Genomic DNA, 23,436 nt, shown 5'->3' on the forward strand with positions numbered 1-23,436 from the left:
CCAAGACACTTGCCAATCTATCAAGCTCACTTCTGGAGTTAAAAAATTTCATCACTTGAGTATCAAATAATATTTTTCTAATTTGATTATATAAAAGATCAAATTTACAATTTTTTTTGTTAAAGGATTGAGATAAAAATATAAATCACTAAGGGTTTACGTGTTCGGGTTTATGCTAATATTTTTAAAAAATTAAATTATTAATTTCTTAAAAAGACTATTTTTTCATGCTTATTTATATTTATGCTTATATTAAGCATGATTGATCTCCGTCATTTGAGCACTAACTCAAATAAAAAATATTAAAATATTTTTTATATGCAAAGTAAATTATATTATTATAAAAGTGATTTTATCATTTTATATAAAATTAATAAAAATGAATCATAATAAGATTTGAATATGTGATACAATTAATTTTACCAACATTTTTTTTTAAAGAGTGAAGTCTCTCAATTTTTATAAGTTTTCATTTTGAGAATAGTAAAGATGTAAAATGGGCATTGAGGTTAAATACATTTATTATTTTTGTTTTATTTTTTATTTTATGGAGAAAATTAAAATTTATTAATTTAGTTTATATTTTAAATATTATGAAAAGATGAAATAGAAGTGGATTTTAGTTTTTTCAATTAAAACCGAATCCGAGCGATGTTGAAAGAGAAATGGTTCAAAATTACCGGGAATCTCTGCCTTAAAAACCCACTTCCTTCATTCTTCTATTCTTCTTTTTTAAAACCCACTCCCATTTCTTCTTCTCTGTCCCTTCTGCCTTTTAAGTGCCTTTCCATTTCTCTTTCTCTTACGCTTTCAATCTACCTGTTTTCTACCCTTTCAATCCTTACAACAAAACCATATCAAAGAAACCAACCACCTCCCAAAAAAAAAAGAAAAATATGGTGCTCGCCGAAAGTGGCTTCTCTTCTCCTCGAAACGATGCTTTTCCTGCTGGCCTCCGGGTTCTCGTCGTCGATGATGATCCCACCTGGCTCAAAATCCTTGAAAAGATGCTCAAGAAGTGTTCTTATGAAGGTTTACTTATCCTTCTTCTATCCTTTTTTACTTGCAAACCAACTTTACTTTGTTACTGTTACTCATACATGGGGCACTAGTTTCTTTTGTTTTCATTTTAGTGCACTGTTCATTGTCTGTTGCTTTCTCTTGGGTTTGTCGTGTAAATAAACTGTTCGTTTTTCGACTTTGGGTTTTTTTGTTTGATTAAGGTTGATAACATTTCAGCTTCTGTTTTTGCTGTTTATGGAAAAAGCTGATCATATATGGTTATTATCAAGTATTGAATATGTTATGATATTCAAGTTTTTTTCAAGTTGCAAAAGGTTGAGTGGGTAAGTTTGATCATCACTGTCATAGAACTGTGGGGGAGAAAAAAGAAGTGAAATTCTGCTATCTTTGTGATATTGGATAATGAAATTGGACAGATTCAATTGAAAAGCATGCTTTCTACTACTTTCTATTGTCGTTATATCTTTTCATCTCAGTGCTTTTTTGGTCTAATCATCTTGCAAAAATGGAGGTTATTGATGGGCTTATATGATTAGACTCAGCCAGACTTCTTTTTGACAAAGTTTTCATGGCGTTAGGGATGAAAAAGATGTTTTCTTTTCTAAAGGCTTGTTGTGGGTGCAAAATGTTGGTTCTGGCATCATTTTGAAAATATTTTCTAATTCATTGGATATTGGGTGCACAAAACACAAATTTGTTTAAAACCCTTGTTTTAAAAGGTTACCAAAGATGTGACATAGTGGAGGTTTTGTTATTGATGCATAAGCTTTGCCTCTAAGTCCATAATTTTTTTCTGGAAATATCAAACATATTTTTCATACTATCCTGACATTCTTTTGTGGTGCTTTCCCTGTTCCAGTGACTACATGTTGCCTTGCACGAGAAGCTCTGAACTTGCTTCGCGAAAGGAAGGATGGTTACGACATTGTAATCAGTGATGTTAACATGCCTGACATGGATGGCTTTAAACTTCTCGAACACGTTGGGCTGGAAATGGACTTACCTGTGATTAGTCAGTTCTCTACCGTAACATACGAACCTTCGTTTTAAACATTGTTATTGCTCTGTTTTTCTTTTCAATTTCAGTATAATCAACATCTGACAAGCTCCATTTGTGTAAAACATCACAGTGATGTCTGTTGATGGGGAGACCAGCAGAGTGATGAAAGGTGTCCAGCATGGTGCTTGTGATTACCTTCTTAAGCCTATAAGAATGAAAGAGCTTCGCAATATATGGCAGCATGTGTTCAGGAAGAAGATACATGAGGTGAGAGACATTGAAAGTCTTGAAGGTTTTGAAAGTATTCAGATGACTAGAAGTGGCTATGATCTGTTTGATGATGGGCACTTCCTCAGTGGAGATGATACAACTTCGGGAAGGAAAAGAAAAGATGCTGATAACAAGCATGACGATCGAGAGCTCAGTGATCCTTCTTCTACCAAGAAAGCAAGGGTTGTTTGGACTGTTGACCTTCACCAAAAATTTGTCAAAGCCGTAAATCAGATCGGATTTGACAGTAAGTATATTTTCAAGCTTTTGGTTCTAAAGGGATCTCTTGATCAACATCATGAAGTAGCCATATATGTAATATGTATCTCTTTCAATGATATGGCTATAGTTTCTAATTATATTTGTCAACACCTCATATTTGTTTGACAGAAGTTGGACCTAAGAAAATACTCGACTTGATGAATGTACCATGGTTGACAAGAGAAAACGTCGCCAGTCACTTGCAGGTAAATACCTCCCACTTGATTTCCCTCATGATACTGCCATATTTCTTTGAAAAGAACAGTAAAAGAACTGTTAATTAACGTTTTGTCAAATATTTTTGGTATAAAAAACCTGTGGTCTATTTTAAGTTTTGGTTTAATCAAGAAATGGATGAAGACGATGGGTTTTAATGTTCTTAAGCTTTCGGAATCTATAATCAATGATACAAGAATTGTCCATAACTTGCTTATATGTTTCCAGGAAAAGAAATGTTCTAAGCAGTTGAAAGAATGAGATTTTAATTGTCAACAATCTAAGACTGTTTAGATTCTGATCAAGAAAAGTACTCTTGTGCAGAAATACCGACTCTATTTGAGTAGGTTGCAGAAGGAGAGTGATATCAAGAATTCATTTATAGGGATGAAGCATTCAGATCTGCCTTCAAAAGATTCGACTGCCAGTTTCGGTCCCCATAAAGCGATGAACATGATACCAGATGATGTGCCGAATAGTACCTATAGTTTTTCAGCAAGTAACTCGCAAGCTCAGAATGTGGATCTCAAAGGTCAAGGTGATCTAAAAGGAATTACTTCAGCTCCTATGGCAGAGCCCAAAGGAGCTTTGTCTGTAGATATTCGTGATTCCCATGAAGCCAAAAGCACACAGATGAGCTTTGATCATTCCCTTGGATCAGTTGATTCAGCTGTAAGCTTTGCGTCATTCAATTCGACTACCCCATTGCAGTATCCGTGGACTGAAATTCCCGAGATTCAGTTCAAACAAGAGTGTGAATCCTTGCACTTAGAAAATGGCTTCAGCCAACTACCACTGCCTGGACCTTCCATGATTGAAAATGAGGCTAACCGAAGCAGAATTGAAGTTAAGCCTTTGCTTGACGAGTGTAGAAGCAATTTCGTCGAGCATTTAGGTCCAGTTGGTGCAGAAGACTTGTTTCCAATTCAAAGCAAAAGCCAATCGCTGAATAATCAAGTTTTTGACTTGATTTCTGCCACTAAATCAAGCATGAAAACTCAGGATGTGGGTCTGAACTACCTTGCCGACTCGGAATTTGCACTGAGGAACCTGAATGCAAGCGGTGTAGGAGTACCTTTGGCAACATTGTCTGAGGACTTACAAATATGTTGGCTTCAAGGTGATTGTTATCCCATGAATTATGGTCTCCAGGATTTAGAGTGTTCCACGTATGACAATCCAGCACTGATGGCTGAAACTCCATTTCACTTGTACGATGTACTAAGGTTTGACCACGAGCATCTCTTTGATCCTGCAGAATATTATGCAATCGATCAAGGGTTGTTTGCATAACATGAAGTTGTCTTCGGTGAATGATCCTTTTTTATATCAGGTAATATCTATAAGTGGAGTACTTCAAATTTATGGACAGGATGCCATTTTCATAAGCAGTTTGGACTTGGGTGTTTAAACATGTATAAATACAAGTGATAAAACATAATAATTTTGCTGCTATTTTCTAACCTGGGATATGTATCTTAATGCTGTATTAATATGCATGTATGCTAGTCACATCACATGTGAACTTTGGTTCAAGAAAGGATATAATTTCTTCTCTCTTTTATTTTTGCCTTCTATCCTTTGGTTCATCTTTCGGGGGTATTTGCATTTTTCAATATCCTAATCAAAATATTATTTAATGTCGCAAAAAACAGATAGGATATTTGCAGCCATACAAATCTGCACTATCTGCCATCCTAGGAAGGGGGCCATTGACATTATTTGTGGAGATGAGTCTCAAGGCTCTTTTAACTAATTTTGGGATGGAATTAAACAGCTTAGGGTTAGATTTAGCATGTAAACCTATCACCATCTAGACTACATAAAAGGCCAGGACTTTATAAGCAGATTGATAGCCAAGGTTCTTCACAAAATTGTACTTAGGATTGATGTGGAATTTTGCAGTACAGAGAAATTACAAACTCCTCTCTGATACTTTCCCTGATGTAAATTCTATCTTTCATTGTATTTCTTTTTCTGTAATTTTTATTACTAAAGGAACTAAAAAGTCATCGGTCGCACCCACCAACGTGGACCGACCCCCCACTTTCATGCTTGTATGAAATACTCCTTTTGCCAACTGAAAGCTGGATATTCGGGGAGGCGTTTTCATGCCTGTTCTTTGGCAATGAGGTCCTTGAACAAGTTGTCCTGTTATTTTTCATTGATCCATTCTTAGAGCTTTCGGCCTTAATTGAAGGCCTCCTTGGATGTCTAGAGTTTGCATCTTGCACCGTGCTGGGAGATGGCTTCCTTCCAGATTTTGGTGATTGAGGCCAATTTGACGTGATCTGCAAGGCATAATTTACTGATTAATGGACAACACAAGCTATAAGCACCTTGGAAAACATAGAACATCATCCTTTCCCGATGGGAACCGATGGGAAGATCGGGACAGAGTTAAGTCTGCCTCTACACCTACTGAATTGACAATCTAACTCGTGATTAAGCTGTTCAAGATACAAGGCAAGCAGCATAATTTGATGCATGCTTAATTCCATTATATCATTATCAACAATGCATCAAAAGAATGTTGGTTAAGAGTCAGGAGAAAAGGAACCTTCTTAACGTAATTGCTTGAGAACTGTGATCCATGGCATGAATCTTCATTCGATCTAGCTTTCACATCAGTGCTTTGCCGGAGTTTATTCAGTTCATTCTTTGCTTTCTCCTGCATATCAGGCCATAAATCGGTTTCACATGCAAAGAAGCAAATGAGTATTCATAACATGCATGTTCACACGCACAGACCAAGTATACATGCATCAACTCAGGCAACTCATTCAAATTGATTACTGAATTAGTTCACATCTCTGCAATTTAGGAGCTTTGACTAGGGAACTGCAGGGTTTCATCAATTACACTTGTGCTAACATCCTAATAAGGTTGTCTGATTTGTACCTTTGATTTTTTTAGCATTTGTGATTTTTCTGCTTCCTTTGACATCATTTTGTCTTCTAGCTTCTTAAAGAACTGGCATGGAGCAAGCAAGGAAACACTAAGCTTGGTACAATTTGAAACTATGGCAATTAAAGCATGAGGAAAAGTAATAGTAAGACTTGCCTCCTTCCGTTTTGCCGCCCTTTCTTCGCTCCTGAAACTAAATGGAGCAGAATTAATAGTACATCTTGTACTGGTTCCACTTGCATTTGAAGATTTCGAGCAGCTGCCACAATTCAATACAGAACACAGTTACAATGTTCATATAGGACAGCAACTGCGGCAATTAGGTCAATATTATCTGAGACCTGATCTGTAATGTAAACCCGAGAAAAAGGAACATAAAGAAGCCATTGCACTTTGAAACTAAATGAACTTTTGGTAGTTTCACGAACAAAGAAAGTATACTAACTTTATTAGTTTTTCAGACATCCCTAGTTTGCAAAACATATAAAAGGATAAATAGAAAAAGCTCTTACCTGGAGAGGGATGGCCATCTCCCATCTCCTGTTGCTGAAACTGACTTATTGAGAACTGATGTAGTTCTGTAGATATAAATCTAATTATGTCAGCAAAATGAAAGCCAATTTAGACAAATTGTCAACAAAGACATTTCGGGAGCAAAGATTACCTTCTATCTCGTGCCTGAACAACCTTGGAAGCATGCTTTAAAACCCCATAAACGGATGGCTGCAGTTTGTGAATGAAACTTATCTTAATCATTAAAAAGTCCAGACCAAGTACCCTCTAAAATTTTTTTAAATAAAAAATGTATACTCAACAATATTGCCATTTTCACTTTCTGAACATCATAACTATGTTACTTTGGCATCCACTCCAGAAAATATCCAACAGTATTTCAGTACATGCAGTTGCCTTTAATGTGCAAATGGAACAGCAAATGAATGATGTGACAAAGAAATTACCCTGGTTGGAGCTTCTAGTGGAGTCGAACTTTCTCTGGAAATCTTAGGCGATGTCTTATTGGTTTCACCAGCATGCGGAGTAAAATTCATTGACATGTGAAGCGATTTTTGAGCTATTCTCCTCTGCTCGTTTGGGTCTAATGCAGGCTTCTTATTAATATGAGCATGGTTATTTCCTATTCTTGAAGTTGTTTGTTTGGGTACTATGCCACGATTGGATAACTTCAAAGTGGAATTCGACTGTCTTTTTTCACTTGATGGAGCTAAATTCTCTTGATCAGCAGATTTCTTCAATGCCCTGGTTGGTGTTTGTGTTGGAGTTGAACTATCTCTTAACATTCTTAGTGATGTTTTATTAGTTTTACCGGCACTGGAAGCAACATTAATTGACATGTGGAGTGAGTTCGGAATTGTTTTCTTCTTGTCATTTGAGTTTCCAGCGGATTTGGCAACATTAGCATCACTCTTGGCTTGTGCTGAAGCCATTCGTTTAGAAGGATGTAATGGAAGTTTGGATGTTCTACTAGGAACTGATGACTTTGACGAAGAATTTGTTCGCCTTTTCTTGCTTGATGAAGTTGAGTTCTTTGGATCAGCACAATCCTACAGTGTTCCATAATGAGGATAAACATAAACACTAGATCAAAAGGAAGAATAAAAGCAAAACTGGTTAAACAGACATTACCTTAGGGAGAATCTTCGGGGTTGCCATAATCTTGCTATGGATGTCACCATTTTCGAAAGCCTCCGAATTCTCAACCTGGTCACATTTCTCCATATTCAAATCTTCTTCCATCACTGCCGGACCTTGCTCCGCATTGGTAATATCGGTATTTTCTCTTACACCACTAAGATTGCCTGCATATACACCAACGGTATTAATTATCTCAGCATTGGAAACATTTTTCTCCGGCTGATCCGCACTCAAAGATGCATCTGAATTGGCTAAATCCGTATGTGACAAAGGGTCAACCGAAGCTGCATTTATAGTTCCCATTTGAGATGCATCATTGGTGACAACATTGGCTTGCTCAAGCAAAGCCGCAGCTCTCATTGCGGCTCTTCTCTTGTAATGAGCTTCAAAGAAAGCTTTCTTTTGAGCAACAGATCCAGGTTTTGAAAACTTTTCCACTTCTTCCAAGTAACGGTTGTGAGAAAATGTTGACCATTTCTCCCATGCCAGCGGTTCCGACATGAATCTGCCGAAAGATATTGATTCTGTGAGAGCACGAATCGGGTTACCCTGTGATTCAAAATTCACCATCAGTTTCCTGACTCGAAAACAAAGTAAGGAAAAAAAAAAAAAAGAAGAAGCTTGAAGCTTGTTAGAAACTTGCATCCCTGATTGACACCTCCATTCTTTAACACAAAGATTGAAGGGAAAATTAAAAAAAGAACCCAGCATAATCAGAAAACTTTCTAGGGTAAATCATTCGACTGTCAAGCTATCATAGTATGCTATGTTTGGTTCCCGAGAAAACGAAAGGAAACAGCCATTAAGAGCCCTAATTTTTTAATCCAGATCTCCAGTGAGAACCCGTTTTCCCATAACCCCAGCAACCAAAACAAGAGTAAGTAAAACAAAACAACTGAATCAAGAGAATCCATTTAAGCAAAAAAGAAAAGAAAAAATCATTTCTTTTGTCCGTGAAGTTTCAAGCCTTGCTCACAAAACTGACCTCTTTAACTTCGCGAGAAATATCTGCAGGATTAGAAAATGATCTTACAAGACAAGCAGATTCCTCCATTTCTTAAAAAAAAAAAATCTATTCTTCTCTAGTTTCCTTCTCTCCTCTTCTTGCTGTTGTCGTTGAGCTTTTGATTCACAGTCACTCACTCTGCTAGTAAAAAAAAAAAAAGGAAAATGATGGCCACCAAAGATAGGCTCCCCCTCTTCGAATCTAGCCGTTGTTGTTTTTGAAACAGTAGAGTTACGGTAATGGGTCCATTTCAATGTCCAAACTCGAGGCTACAATGGGTTTAGCTAAGATGTGTAAGAAAAGAAAGCTCCTTTTCTTTGTTGTTTGCCTTTAAAGGTTGGGTCTTTTTGCAATATTTGTAAGAGTATGTGGATATGATCTGATAAATGAATCGGGTCCCCTATTTGTTGAAATTTAAAAGCTCCCCAACGTCTACTTCCTTTTTTTTTTTGTCTTTACAAATGATTATTGCTCGTTGATGATATTGATTTAAATAATAGCATTTGGTTCCACTTCAATCTTATTTTATTTTATTATTATTTTTAAATGCATTTAATTCGGTTTAGTATGATTTGTAGTTTACAAACTAAAAATAATAATTATTTGAATTGAATAAAATTTTTATTTATAAATATAAAATAAGTATACTTATGTTTAATTTAGTGAAAAAACTTCAAAATACTATAAAATTATATTTTAAATAAAATAAATATGATCCTAACATTTATTTGAGTATAATCCATCCTGTCATCCTAATATGGTTAGGGTTGGAGCCGATATTTAAGTATTAGATTTACAAAATCTGGAAAGCATTTATTAAATTACTCTAATTTGAATTTGGAAGTCATCAAGAATTAGCTTTGCAACGGCTGTTGTCCGCAATTATGCATGAAAATGTGGGGTCACCATATAATTTTCTCCTTTTTTTAGTCAAAATAAAAACTTGGTTTGACTCTGATCACCATTCGTCAACTACTTAAAATGTGTTTGATTAGTCAGAAAAAATAACTTTTAAAAAAATTCAAACAGGTCTCGAGTGTAGTATTAAGTCACAAACATATTACACCTTAAAAAAAAAAAAGTGAGTTTGAATTTTAAAAATAATATTATTAGAAGAAACAGGCACAAACTTCGAACACAAATAATAAAATAAATATAAAAATTACTAAAAATTAGAGGCAAATCAAGTTCTCCCAAAATAAAATAAAAAATCAATTTAATTTTTAATAAATAGATTATAAATTAATATATAATAAAATTACATTTTAACTATTAAAAATAAAAAAATATTTAATCCTATAAAACAATAAAATCATAAATTAATATATAATCTATGAAAAATTATAATTAAAATTACACCCCAACTAAAGAATATTTTGGATTCGCTGCTGCTGGAAATAAAATGTGGTTGGTTAGTGAAGGAAAAAGGGAATGCTAGCTCTAGCAACAACTAAATGTGTTTTTAAGGAGCCTGGGTTCATGAAATGAAAAGTGAACACGTAATATTAATTATTCTCATATCAATTCAATATATTAATCATATAATTATGAGTTTTTCAAGCTAGAAATTTAGGGAGGAATTCATTTTATAGTTATACTAGTATAAAACGACAGTGGTTTTACACTATGATTAATATTTTAATAATTTAACCATTAAATTTATTAAAATATTTGTATTTATCATGCATATAAAATTTTGAATCAATCGATATCTCTATCATATCGATCTAATATATTATCTATATTAATAAGTTTTTTACACAAAACAAATAATTAGAAAATTTTAATTTACGCTTAACTTAATATGCATTATCTATACTGAATAAAGCATTAAATTTGACTATTGAAATTTATGAAAAGTGTAAAATCACTTTAATTTTACATTATGTATGTAGATCTCTCCTTTGAATTTATTAATATAGTAAATCTTAAAGGTATTTGTCGAAATTATTTTTTTGAAAAAGGGGGTCGACTTGATTTTGAAAACGAAAACAAACATGGGAGTCGCCACCAATCATTTTTTATGAGTTGTGATCGGGTTACCTTGTAAAAATGGTTGTTTTTAATAAATTGTTTGATTTATTTAAACAACAATTTTGGTCCACGAAATTCAGAATGACGGGTTCGGGAGTTGGTTACGCACAAGGAAGGATTAGCACCTTGTAACGCCCAAAATTGGTACCTAGTTGATTAATTAGTGTCTTAGTGTCAAAAATTGAGAACTTTGAAGAAATATACGATCCACCGTCAAATTATTGCTTAATTGAAATTTTTTTTTGAGAAAAAGGATGTATTTCACGTTAACCGAAGGAAAAAATTATATCCCGTAAGTTAGGACACAATGTCTTAGATTCCCGATACGTGAATAAACGCCAAAAAGTTTATTTATTTTGAAAGATATTTGATTATATCGGTTTTAGAAAGAAATTATATTCCGTAAGTTAGAACACGATCTTTTCATAATTCCTGAGATCATTTAAAAATTTATGCTTTAAAAAAAGTTCGTTTATTCAGATTCATCGAGAAAATCAAAACCCCGTAAGTTAGGAAACGACTTTTTGAATCTCGAATTACGAGAAATTGCTTATTTAAAAAAAACAAAATTTTATGTATCGAGCAAAGATTAATGTAATACGATTTTGTAGTAAAAATGTGAAAGGAAATCACGGTGTTAATACATGTAACAACATAATAATAGATGCGATAATATGAGCAATAATAAAGCGAAAATAAATGACGATAAAGTAAATGAATAAATGAAAACCAAGCTAATTGTAAAATAAAATAAAATAAAATAAAAATAAAACAAAATAAAAATATTAAATAAAACAAAATAAGAAATGATGATGATAATAATAATAATAATAATAAAATAAAGAATAATAACATAATAATAATAGTAATAATAAGCATGATAATAATACCAATAATAAGAATAATGATAATAGTAATAATAATAATAATAATAATAATAATAATAATAATAATAATAATAATAATAATAAGCATGATAATAATACCAATAATAATAATAATAATAATAATAATAATAATAATAATAATAGTAAAAGAAAATAATAATAGTAATAATAATAATGATAATAGTAATAAAAAAATAAAAAAAATAGTAAGAGTAATAGTGATAAAAATAAAATAATAGTAATAATAATGGTACTAATGATAATGAATAATAATAGTGAAAAAATAATAGTAAGAATAATAAAATTAACTAATTTAATAATAAAGTAGCTAAATTAGCTAAATAACTAAAAAAGGGATTAAATTGAGAAAGTTTGGGGCAAATCTGAAAATAAATAAAAGAGAACATGACCGATTTGAAAGCGCGAATAACAAAGAGGGATCAAAAAGGAAATAATCCCTACCCTTCAAAACGTGCGTTTCATGGGGGACTAAATTGGAAACCGAAATAAATTACAGGGTAAAATTAAAAATAAAAGAAACTTAATTATAAAACGATAAAAAATGCGGAAGGGCCAAATGTGCAAATAACTCATTTATTGAAAACACGCGGATCCTGCGACGGGTTGGGTAGGATCGGGTCGGACCAGGGCAAAACGACGACGTTTTGGTGCTTGAGAGGCATGCCCAAAACGGCGTCGTTTTAGGAGCCTATTTAAGGCCAATTTTTTTTAAAAAAAAATCACTTCCTCCGTGTATCAGAAAAAAAAAAGAAAAGAAGAAAAAAAAATAGTTTTCTCTCTAGGCTGAGCCTAGAATCCGGCGATAGGAGGCTGCCATGGTTCATTGCCGGTGACTACAGTGTACGGTGGTCGGACCCCCTAGGTATGTTTTTTTCTTCCCTTGTTTACTATATTTTAATATATATAGTTATATATATATATACATCTAACTTTTTTAAAACGAAAAGAAAATAAAGATTTGAAAACAAACAGTTTCAAAAACAAGAAAATAAGGAAGATAAAAAAATGACCTTTACACGTTTCTAATTTGGTTTTTCTCAAAATCTGTTTTGTGGGTTTTTGTTGTTTGATATTTGAATCTCTTTTTTTGATTGTATTCAATGTCTAGCCAAAAAAATATAAAGATTAAAAGGCTTTATATAGCTATTTACAAAGTATTTTTTGTTTACCTGCTTGTCATTTTTTCTTTAATTCTTGCAGGTTCAAGTGGCGAGGGCGGTGGTGACATGACAGTGGCGGTGGCGGAAGAGGTCAGAAGACCTAGGTGCAGTGTACCTAGGGTTTGTTATTTTTTGTTTCTGCTGATTAATGTGGGCTGAGGTAGGTTGGGTTGTAATTGGGCTGTTTGATTTGGGTTTAATTAGGTTGATAGGTTTTGGGTTAGATTTAGTTTAGGCTTTAGGTTGGGTTGTGTTTGTATTGGGTATTGGGGTAGTTGAGTCTGAATTGTAATTTGGGTTTGATTTGGTTTGGGTTTTAGTGGGCCCAGGCAGAATTGGCCCACAATAGCTGCCCTTCTTTGCTCATTATCGTGTAACGGAAATACCGCAAAGACTTTAAAAGGGGGCCAATTTTGCCCGGTCTTGCCGAGTCTTGACCTTTTTTTGGTGCTTCTCTTTTTTAAGTAGCTTCATTTCAGTCCATTACATCTTGTTGCTTTGATCCACTCCACCGCCACTTTAGAGAGATAAGACTTGTAGCTTCAATCTACTCTGCTGCAAATTCAGGGATGTGAGGTTTGTGGTTTTTGGTTTAATCCAACCTACTGCAACTTCAGAGGTATAGGACTTGTCGCTTTAATCCGCTCCACTGCAACTTAATGGAGATAGGATTAGTAGTTTCAATCTGCTCTGCTGTAACTTCAGGGAGATAAGATTGGTATCTTCAGTCTGCTCCACTGCAACTTCAGGGAGATAAGACTTGTAATTTCAACCTGCTCTACTGCTACTTTAGATAGATAAGGTTTGCTATCTTCAATCTACTCCACTATAACTTCAAGGAGATAAGATCTATTGTCTTCAGTCTGCTCCACTGCAACTTCAGGGAGATAAGACTAGTGACTTCAACCTGCTCCACTACAACTTCAGGGAGATAAGGTTTGTTTTTATCTGCTTTACTGCAACTTCAGAGAGATAAGATCTGTAATTTATAGTTTCAATCTTTTCCACTGTAACTTCAAGGAAATAAGATTCGATATCTTCAGTTTGCTCCACTGCAACTTTAGGGAGATAAGACTTATAACTTCAACGTGCTCTACTGCAACTTCAGGGAGATAAGGTTTGCTCTGATCTGCTCTACTACAACTTCAGAGAGATAAGGTCTGTAATTTATAGCTTCAATCTGTTCCACTGCAACTTCAAGGAAATGAGATTCACTATCTTCAATCTACTCCACTATAACTTCAGGGAGATAAGACTTTAACTTCAACCTGCTCCACTGCTACTTCAGGGAGATAAGGTTTAGTGACTTCAATCTGCTCCACTGCAACTACAGGGAGATAAGATTCGCCATTATAACTTCAATCCGTCCCACTGCAACTTCAGGGGTATGGGATTTGTGGATTCACCGATCTTTTTACTCCATCCTCTGGGGAACATGACCTGTAGAATCGATTTTATGGGCCTATTTTTATGCCAAATGATTAGGATGTCATGATCAGAATGAATCAAATGCTCCTAACTAGATGTGTATGAATGATATTTGTATGAATGCAGAATGTTACGAGAATGATCCCTTTTTAATGTTTGGGTTGTCATTGTTCATTGTTCATCAATGTTGTATCACTGACACAATGTTCTGTCTTCTTGTTCAGCTACTATCTTTGACAGAAAATCTGAAGAAATAGTCACACTTTAGACTCTTCTTTCTCAAATATTTGCAACTCTTAGGCTTGGTGAGTTCTCAATAATAGTCTTGTTTCAGGTTCTTGTATTATTTAGAAGCTTTTAAAATAATATGCAGAACTCCTTTCGTGAAAGTATTATTAGTCCATTAATCGTTATTTCAATGCAAAATGCTTGAAAAGATCATAATTATGGACAAAAAGAAAATTTATTGGGATCATAGCTCGAAATGAATAAATTAATCAAAGATAGCAAATGTAATAAGAAGGAAATTAACTCGAAATGAACAAGTTAATCAAAGATAGTAAATGCGATAAAAAGGAAATTGATTGGGAGCATAGCTCAAAACGAATACAGTAATCAAAGATAGCAAATTCAATATGGGTTAGATGAAAACTAGGTGCCCCAGATATAGCAGCCTGAGCTTTTCTGTACAAACTTTTTGAGGACCATTTTGAGCTCGACATGTGTTTAGGAGATCTAGAGTACTTTGTCGATGCCCCAAGATGTAGCATGTCTCCTCCTTGTTAATTCAGACATAGCAAGACTACCGGATGCCCCATTTTTTATTTGAATTGCCCTTCACAGGTTTTCAATTCAAAACCCTTTTGGTCTTAAAGTGCCCTTTGCAGGTTTTCGCCTTAGCTTCTCCTTTTTCTTGTCTTTTCTTTTTTTTTTATTATTCTTTTTTTTTGGAAAACTTTTTGACTGAATCTGAATTTATGGGATTAGGCAGGTTCTTGCCATCCATCTCGGTTAAAATCAATGTTTTTCTACAGAAGGCCTTCTTTACCACATAAGGTCATTCCCAGTTTGGCATCCACTTTCCTCTAAAGTTATTTTGTATAGAAAGGATCTTCTTTAACACCAAGTCCCCCTCATGGAATTCTCTAAGATAAACCTTTCTATCGTAAGTTCACATAATTCATTTTTTGATACATTTGACCATGATGGGTATCTTCAAACTCTTTTCTTCAATCAGGTTCACTTGATCATATTGAAACTGGACCCATTCTACTTCATTTAATTCTTGACTCAATCGAAGCTTGGAGAGAAAGAATCTTGACTTCGATAGGCAAAATCACTTTCATTCCATAAACCAATGAGAAAGGTATTGCCCCGGCGAAGGTCTTAGCCGACGTTCGATAAGCATAGAGGATAAGTGGTGACTGTTATGCCAATATTTACAAGTCTCGATCATTTTCCCCACGATCTTTTTTTGTTTTATTATTTTTTTACTGCCTCTACTGCACCATTCATTTTGGGTGATATGGCGTTTAATCTTAAACAAACTGCAAACTTTTGATATAATGCTATTATGCATTATTAGATATGATCCTTTTTTTTTTTTAGGAATTTGATGACTGTCAACTTTTTGACATTGGCATATAAAGCAACTTTCACCCACTTAGTGAAGAAATCGACGACCACAAAGATGACGATGTCTGCTAAGAGCTTGTGACGATATCGACCCAATAACATCCATACCCCACATAGAGAAAGTCTATGAAGAAGGAGGCACGTGAATCTTGTCTCCATAAATTTGGCATTAAGGTATAACTAATGCGATTCCTTTTCACGGTAGACTAGCAGCACCCGAACCTCATGATTTGCCTGGCCATTGTAAAACCATTAGCATGTGTTCTTCAGACACCCTTATAGATCTCTTCTAAGATTTTCTTAGCCTTAACAGCATCCACACGTCTTAGTAGCTCAAGTGTATCCTGATACGATCATGCGAAAACATCTTTGAATTCTTGGAATAACTCAATGACGTCTCGCTTTGTCTCTGTGGTGATATAGGCTCCGATCTTCACCTTTTTCTCTTTCTCTAGGCTCGCATTGTCTATTGACCCTTTGTAAGGTAGGATCTGTTTTTCGTCTTGTTCTACCATCCTTAACAAACCAGGAGATAGGCTACAATCTCTACCATCTTCAAAGTTTTGAGATATAGGCTACAATCTCTACCATCTTCAAAGTTTTGATATCCCTCTAGACACATATCTTGCTCAAAAGGAGACTCTGGGTCAGTAACAGTGTCGCTTATGTCGTTGATATCTGAAGACCTGTTGTAGGTACGAAGGAATATTCCAAATAATAAATGAACCTAAGAATAGTTATTTATGGTATGATCATGAATAAAAGAATATCTGAAAGAGAGTACAAAAGACAAAAGAAACTAAGAATAAATATTTGTATAGTATGATTATGAATGAAATGGAAAAAATGAAAGAATATTTGCTCAAAATGATAGCAAAGATACATTTTATTGAAATAAAAATTTTGAACATAAGCTTATTTCATAAAAGGATTCTCATCACTCCTAGGCTTGAAGCAATAAGTGTGTTTTGAACATTATTCTGAGTTAGCTCTAAAAATACAGAGATCTCTCCCAGTCCCATTATTCAAAACACTTCAAAGTATGCCTAATAAATTCTCTTTTCCAGATCCCTCTTCCGATACTGTATTCAGATTCTCCATAATTCCTTCTGGGTGTTTGACTTCTTCAAAGAATTCCAATTCTTTATTATTCGTTAGACTCTATACTAAAACTTTGAATTCAATATACTCTTGGATTTCGTGACCACCTTCAGCGTTGAACTCACAGTAACTCTCTATCCCTTTCGATATCTTCTTCAAATTCTCATATCTATCATTTATTTCAAAACCCATTTCAGTGGGGGTTTCTACCTCTTCTTCCATTCTCAATTATCGCATTTACCCTTTGGGTTTGAATGACCGGGTAACGGATTTCCTACCACATTAGGTCTTGATGGATTATCAAACTTCACGATGCCCATCTTAATGAACCTTTCAATTAACTTCTTAAATGTGGTACAGTTCTCAATTGAGTGCCCCGTTATTCCTGTATGATACTCGCATTGAGCATTCGCATCATACCATTTCGGGAACGGAGGTTGTATGGGTTCTAAGTAGAAAGGGGATACCACATGTGCATCAAACAGATTTCGATATAGTTCTTTATATGACATTGGGATGGGTGTAAACTTGAGTCTTTTTGTGTTTAGCCTCGAGTTGGATTCTTACCTGAAGGGGCCTTGATAGCTAGTAGTTACGGCCGATTTAGAATACCTTTTGCTCACATTATTCACTTCATTTTCATTTTTTTCGGGATTAATCTTTTAGCGCTTTCTTCCGTGTCTATCTTCTCACTCCTTACTACGTTTTCAATCATCTTGCCGGATATTACCATATCTGAGAAGCTCATGGTAGCGCTTCCCAACATATGGTTAATGAACGTGGATTTTAGAGTGTTGATGAAAAGTATTGTGATTTCTTTCTCCAAGAGAGGTGGCTAGACTTGTGTTGCTACCTTTCTCCATCTTTGGGAATATTGCCTAAAGCTCTCACCTTGTTTCTTTTCCATATTTTGCAGTGTAATTCTGTCGGGCGTCATGTCTGTCACGTGGCCATATTGCTTCATGAAAGCCTGTGCCAAGTCCTTCCATGAGTGAATTTTGGCGCGGCTCAGTTGGTTGTACCACTTGGCAGCCGACCCAATCAGACTATCTTGGAAGCAATGAATTAATAGTTGATCGTTATTAACGTATCCTGTCATTCTTCAGTATAACATCGTGATGTAAGCTTCAAGACAACTAATCCCGTTATACTTTTCAAATTCTGGAGTCTTGAATTTCGGTGGGAGTATTAGATTTAGGACCAAACTCAGATATTTGGCATCACACCCACAATGGTAATCAACATTTTCTATTGCTTTGAGTTTTTCTTCTAACCACCTGTACTGATCTTCGAGTTGTTTTGGCAGTTCCACCATTGCTTTTTCTATTTTTGCCATTTTGTCTAGATCTGGAACTATAGGATTGGTTGGATTTTCCCTCAGATTGGAACCTGAGCTTGTCGGGTAGTTCATTGGTGCTGAGGTACCGGTCTGATATTGTTGGGGTTTGATAGTAACGGGTGCCCCTTGTGGATGTGCGTCTAGTTTGGCTTGGGTATTTGTCGGGGTAAAGCCTGGAGGATAAGTAGGGTCTTCATTATCATTTCCCGAGTTAACTATAGTGCTCTCCCCTTTTTCACGTTCTCTAGCATGTAATTCCGCCAACTGGCTTATCATATTATTTTGGGATTCTTGCATTTGTTCCCTCATGTCTTGTTGAATTCTAGCTAATTGCTCTTGCATCTATGCTTGTAATTGATTTTGCATGTCTCTTTGCATTTGTTCTAATCTTTCCAATCTCTGATCCATTGCTTTGGTTTTGCGGCGGGTACTGTAGCGATATTTAGTTGGTTGACTCTTGTTGGTTTCCAGATTAACTGAAAGAATTTTGTTTAATTAAGGTCATTTCGTGAAATTTAATGCATATGATGCAATGTAATGCTGATGCATGAAATGAATGCAAAAAAGAAGCGTTGATTCTGATTCAATTCTGTTAGAAGAACTTTACTAGAAAATAAATTTCTTTACATAAAACGGACATATATACGGCCTTTCCATCATACTCTAGGCGAATACATCGATCCTTTTCTTCATGTATGGGTGTTGAGATCAAATTCCGTGAATTTTTCAAGAGACACCTCTATTATCTCCTTTTTGCTTGATCTAGGCCGCGACCCAATGCTCACTCATCTCCGTGATGCTCGTCAGCTTAAGAAATTCAGGATGTTTATAGCTCTCGAGTAATCTTTTTCTGTAACACCCCTACTCGTATTCCGAGCCTAGAATAGGGTATGAGGCATTACCGAACTTAATATGATCAATCATGTAAAAATCAGCCATAAAATTTCTTCTAAATTAAAAACTTTCATATATACGTTTAACGTCCCTTATATGGGCCTACGGGGCCCAAAACATATATTCAAGGTGGTTTGGGACCGAACCGTAAACATATAAAACTTTTACAACACTTAGAAAATTTTCACATTTTCGAAAGTCACACGCTCGTGTTTTCAACCCGTGTAACTCTCTGTTTATAACTTCATCACCCTTGTCAGTCTTACACTTCATATAAATAACAAGAAACGTGTATGGGCTCAATTCTCATTAAATTTCTCATATATATACACAATTTCACGTTATGTAATCATACAACATATATCAGCCATATCTCTGTAATCTAAATATATTTTCATAACAACTTATCTTGATTTCATATTATTTCATATTTAAGCTTAAATAACCAAAGTATTTGAAATATCATCTTTATGCAAATAGTACATATGACGTATATAATTCCATAATTATGAATAAACACATTTATCAAACATTTTCCATATTTATATATCAATGTCTCATGTCTCCATATATCAATAACCGTCATTTTCATGAATTCCGAGTTCAATTTCATAATTATTTGTCTCGTGTTCAATTTATTCCATGTCGGAACTTTATTCATTAAAACATTTGAATTATCAATACATATGGACAGTACATTCAAGATGAACAATTATATAATCACAAATGAATTCATTTATCAACTCGTACTTCCTTGTATCACATAATTCCATGTAACACTTACCAAACTTTGTCAAATTAGTGAACGTCTTACGGAATTGAGTACTTCGTTTTCTCGATGCCATAGTTCAACTATGGTCTTCCACATCTTCACATAATGATGCCATAGCCCAGCTATGGTCTTACACATATTCATATATCGATGCCATAGCCCAACTATGGTCTTACACGAATCACATATCTCATCGATGCCATATCCCGATATGGTCTTATACTGAGAGCATATATCACACCGATGTCATATCCCGATATGGTCTTATCTGAAATCACTTGTCACTTGTAGCGAAGCTACCACTATTCACCGATCGTAGTCTGAGCTACCATTTTCATCGATCGTAGTTGGAGCTACCACTTTTCATCGATCGTAGCGGCTACCACTTTTCACTGATCAGGTAGCCAAAGCTACCACTTTTCACTTGTCATTTGTCATTGATCAGATAAGTGTAGCCGAAGCTATCACTTATCACTTTCACTTGTCCTTGATCAGATAAGTGTAGTCGAAGCTATTACTTATCACTTTCATTTGTCCTTGATCAGATAAGTGTAGCCGAAGCTATTACTTATCACTTTCATTTGTCCTTGATCAGATAAGTGTAGCCGAAGCTATCACTTATCACTTTCATTTGTCCTTGATCAGATAAGTGTAGCCGAAGCTATCACTTATCACTTGTTACCATGGTCCAACCATGGTCTTTTCCTTCAATTCATCTTGTCACTGAACTGAAATGCTCAATTTGATCATTTATTCAATTTTCATGCTTTTACATTATTCAGAATTTTATCATCAATACATATGAAATAACACATCATGAAATTCATAAAATTAACAAATAATCACTAAAATTTAGCCATATAAACTCACAAGTTCAATTTTTGTATTATAACGATAATCATAATTTCATAATAAATATTCCAAATAAAACATTATATCATTTCTAATCCAACACTTATCGATTATAATTCGGCATGTGATCAATTTATACACGAGTCATTCATATATTTTTGTATATTTTCCTCCTCCTCCTCTCCATCCACATCCTTAGTATAAACAACACACTTATAGGTAACATTATCCATAATTTTCACTATCTACTTATGTGAATATTCAAACTGTCCATCTGTGTCATAGTCACTAAATTATTTTTATCTTGAGCTACAGAACTCCAAATTAAGATCCATAAATTTTCCCAGAAACTAGACTCATATTTCTTCTTACCATAAAAATTACATAATTTTTGGTTGGGCCAATTAATACAGTTTATTCATTGAAGTCTCCCCTGTTCTGCTGTCTGACAATTCCAACCCTTCTTCACTAAAAATTAGTTATCTTCGCATCCAGGATTCAAATGATGTCCTAGTTTGTTTCTCTTGATTAAGCCTCTAATTATTTTTATCCAATTTTTGATGATTTTCCAAATTCAGAACATGGGAATCTGAAATCATTCTGACCTTGTCTCACAAAAGTTATTGTATCTCATGATTTACAATTCTATTGCTTACATAATTTCTTTTATAAGAAACTAGACTCACTAAGCTTTAATTTCATATTTTATTCATCCTCTAATTCAATTTCTAAAATTTTTGGTGATTTTTCAAAGTTAAACTACTGCTGCTGCCCAAAACAGTTTTAGTGTAAAATGTTGATTTCTATTTTGCCCCAAATTTCACAATTCATACAATTCAGTCCTTGCTCAATTAACCCCTCAATTAAGATAATTTTCTCAATTAATACTTTTTCTAGACATTATAAGTTATTTCATAACTATTGAAATTCAGAATTTTCACATAAAACTCTAACTTCAAACTCTTTTACAATTAGGTCCTAAACATTCACTTCCTATTCAATTCTTTTAATAAAATCAGAATATAAATAATTTAAATCTCTAATTCCATGCCAAATCATCATATACTTCCAGAACTCATCCATAACAACTTCAAAAATTAGACATGGAATCAAAAACTAATGAAATAGGAAGTTGGACCCAATTGTAAAAGTCCAAAAACATAAAAATTTCAAGGAGAAAGCAAGAATTAAACTTACATGAAGCTAGAGTATGAAAACCAGCTTGAACCCTCCTCCATGGCTATTCTTCAGCTGATGAATATGAAGAGAAATGAAGAGAATTCTAGATATTCCAATTTAGTCCCATTTTTATTTAGCCAATTTTGGCAATTTTCCAATTTTGCCCTTATTTCACCCATTTCCTGATTTTTCTCAGCTATTGCCGCCCAAAATATCTCCTTTGGCTTATTTGCACTTTAGGTCCTTCCTCATTTGATAATTGAGCTATTTAATCCTTTTAGCAACTTTTACACCCTTTTCAATTTAGTCCTTTTTATTTAATTAACCACCCAAACATTAAAATTTTCTGACTAAATTTTATTACTACCTCACCAACACTCCATAAATATTTCTAAAAATATTTATGGCTCGATTTATGAAGTCGAGGTCTCGATACCTCATTCTCACCCAATTTACCTAATTAATTCTTTTAAATCACCAAATTCACTAATTCAAAAATGCTTTTATATTCGCATTTGACTTATAGGTATTAATTTATTAAATTTTCAACTCACCCATCGGATTTAGTGATCTCAAATGTCTATTCCCGATACCACTGAAAATTAGGCTGTTACATTTTCGGCTTGAATCTTGGGGCAACGAATCAAAAATGTGTATTTCCTATCAGATTACCAACCTTCTCTCATTGCGTTTTCTCAGACCATATTCAGACAACCGCATTGGCTTCCACTTTATCAAGAAATCCATTTTCCATGACAAGCTCTCTATTTAGTAATTGAACGTGAATCAACACCTCTTTTCTATGATGAAAATGCAATGCAATCCTAACCAAAACAAAAGAAACACAACAGTACAGAAAACATAAATAACAAATAGAACACCTATTTGGATGACCTCTAGGGGTTTGGTGTAGTTCTACCTAGGGTAGGCTCTCAGGGCTCACTATATGCAGTTCGGTTCTAAAGTAAGAGTACCTGAACCAGCATATTCCTCGATCCTCACCCATTATAGGCTTATATGGACCGAGTTCAGTTCAGGGGAATACATTTCCCTATGGCTATACGGAGATGAAAATCTCACGAAGACATAGCTACGGATGTATCCCGAAAGCGATTCACTAACCCATGCGAAGGTGAAAACCTCACGAAGGAGTAGTTTCTCACTCCCACTTAAAAGGTATAACTGAGAGGTCATGCAATGCAATATGCAGAAATGTACCAAAAGGCTCGAACCAATAAAGCAAACATATCAAAATGAACCACAAAAATGAAATGTAACAAAAAGGATCGTAGATTTAAATCAAAATTTCAATTTTCAACAAGAAGACAAAAATTAATCAACTTGTGGCTTGACTCTCTTTCATGTTCCCTAGCGGAGTCGCCAAGCTGTCGAAACTATTTTTTTTTAAAAAGGGGGTTGACTTGATTTTGAAAACGAAAACAAACATGGGAGTCGCCACCAATCATTTTTTATGAGGTGTGATCGGGTCACCTTGTAAAAGTGGTTATTTTTAATAAATGGCTTGATTTATTTAAACAACGATTTTGGTCCAAGAAATTCAAAAAGACGGGTTCGGGATCGGTTATGCATGAGAAAGGATTAGCACCCTCGTAACGCCCAAAATTGGTACCTAGTTGATTAATTAGTGTCTTAGTGTCAAAAATTGAGAACTTTGAAGAAAAATACGATCCATCGTTAAATTATTGCTTAATTGAATTTTTTTGAGAAAAATGGCGTATTTCACGTTAATAGAGGAAAAAAATTATATCCCATAAGTTAGAACACAATGTCTTAAATT

The 23,436-nt window shown here is 34.4% G+C and overlaps 2 protein-coding genes across 2 annotated transcripts; one reads left to right on the forward strand and one right to left on the reverse strand.

The window, feature by feature from the left end:
- The first annotated feature begins 640 nt into the window (after positions 1 to 640).
- Positions 641 to 4,318, forward strand: LOC108461173 (two-component response regulator ARR11). Its single transcript, XM_017760907.2, has 5 exons — positions 641 to 1,032; positions 1,883 to 2,035; positions 2,154 to 2,540; positions 2,684 to 2,760; positions 3,095 to 4,318. Exons 1-5 carry the CDS (start codon positions 897 to 899, stop codon positions 4,061 to 4,063), a joined length of 1,722 nt encoding a protein of 573 aa, XP_017616396.1. The 5' UTR covers positions 641 to 896; the 3' UTR covers positions 4,064 to 4,318.
- Positions 4,319 to 4,378: 60 nt separating this feature from the next.
- On the reverse strand, positions 4,379 to 8,796 carry LOC108461172 (protein WVD2-like 7). Its single transcript, XM_017760905.2, has 9 exons — positions 8,316 to 8,796; positions 7,322 to 7,879; positions 6,637 to 7,239; positions 6,342 to 6,400; positions 6,190 to 6,255; positions 5,834 to 5,936; positions 5,672 to 5,743; positions 5,331 to 5,441; positions 4,379 to 5,061 (listed from the first exon to the last, which is right to left on the reverse strand). The coding sequence occupies exons 1-9, from the start codon at positions 8,382 to 8,384 to the stop codon at positions 4,780 to 4,782; spliced, it is 1,923 nt and encodes a 640-aa protein (XP_017616394.1). The 5' UTR covers positions 8,385 to 8,796; the 3' UTR covers positions 4,379 to 4,779.
- Positions 8,797 to 23,436: the final 14,640 nt, after the last annotated feature.

Source organism: Gossypium arboreum, chromosome 3, assembly GCF_025698485.1.
Source record: "Gossypium arboreum isolate Shixiya-1 chromosome 3, ASM2569848v2, whole genome shotgun sequence".
Taxonomy (NCBI): domain Eukaryota; kingdom Viridiplantae; phylum Streptophyta; class Magnoliopsida; order Malvales; family Malvaceae; genus Gossypium; species Gossypium arboreum.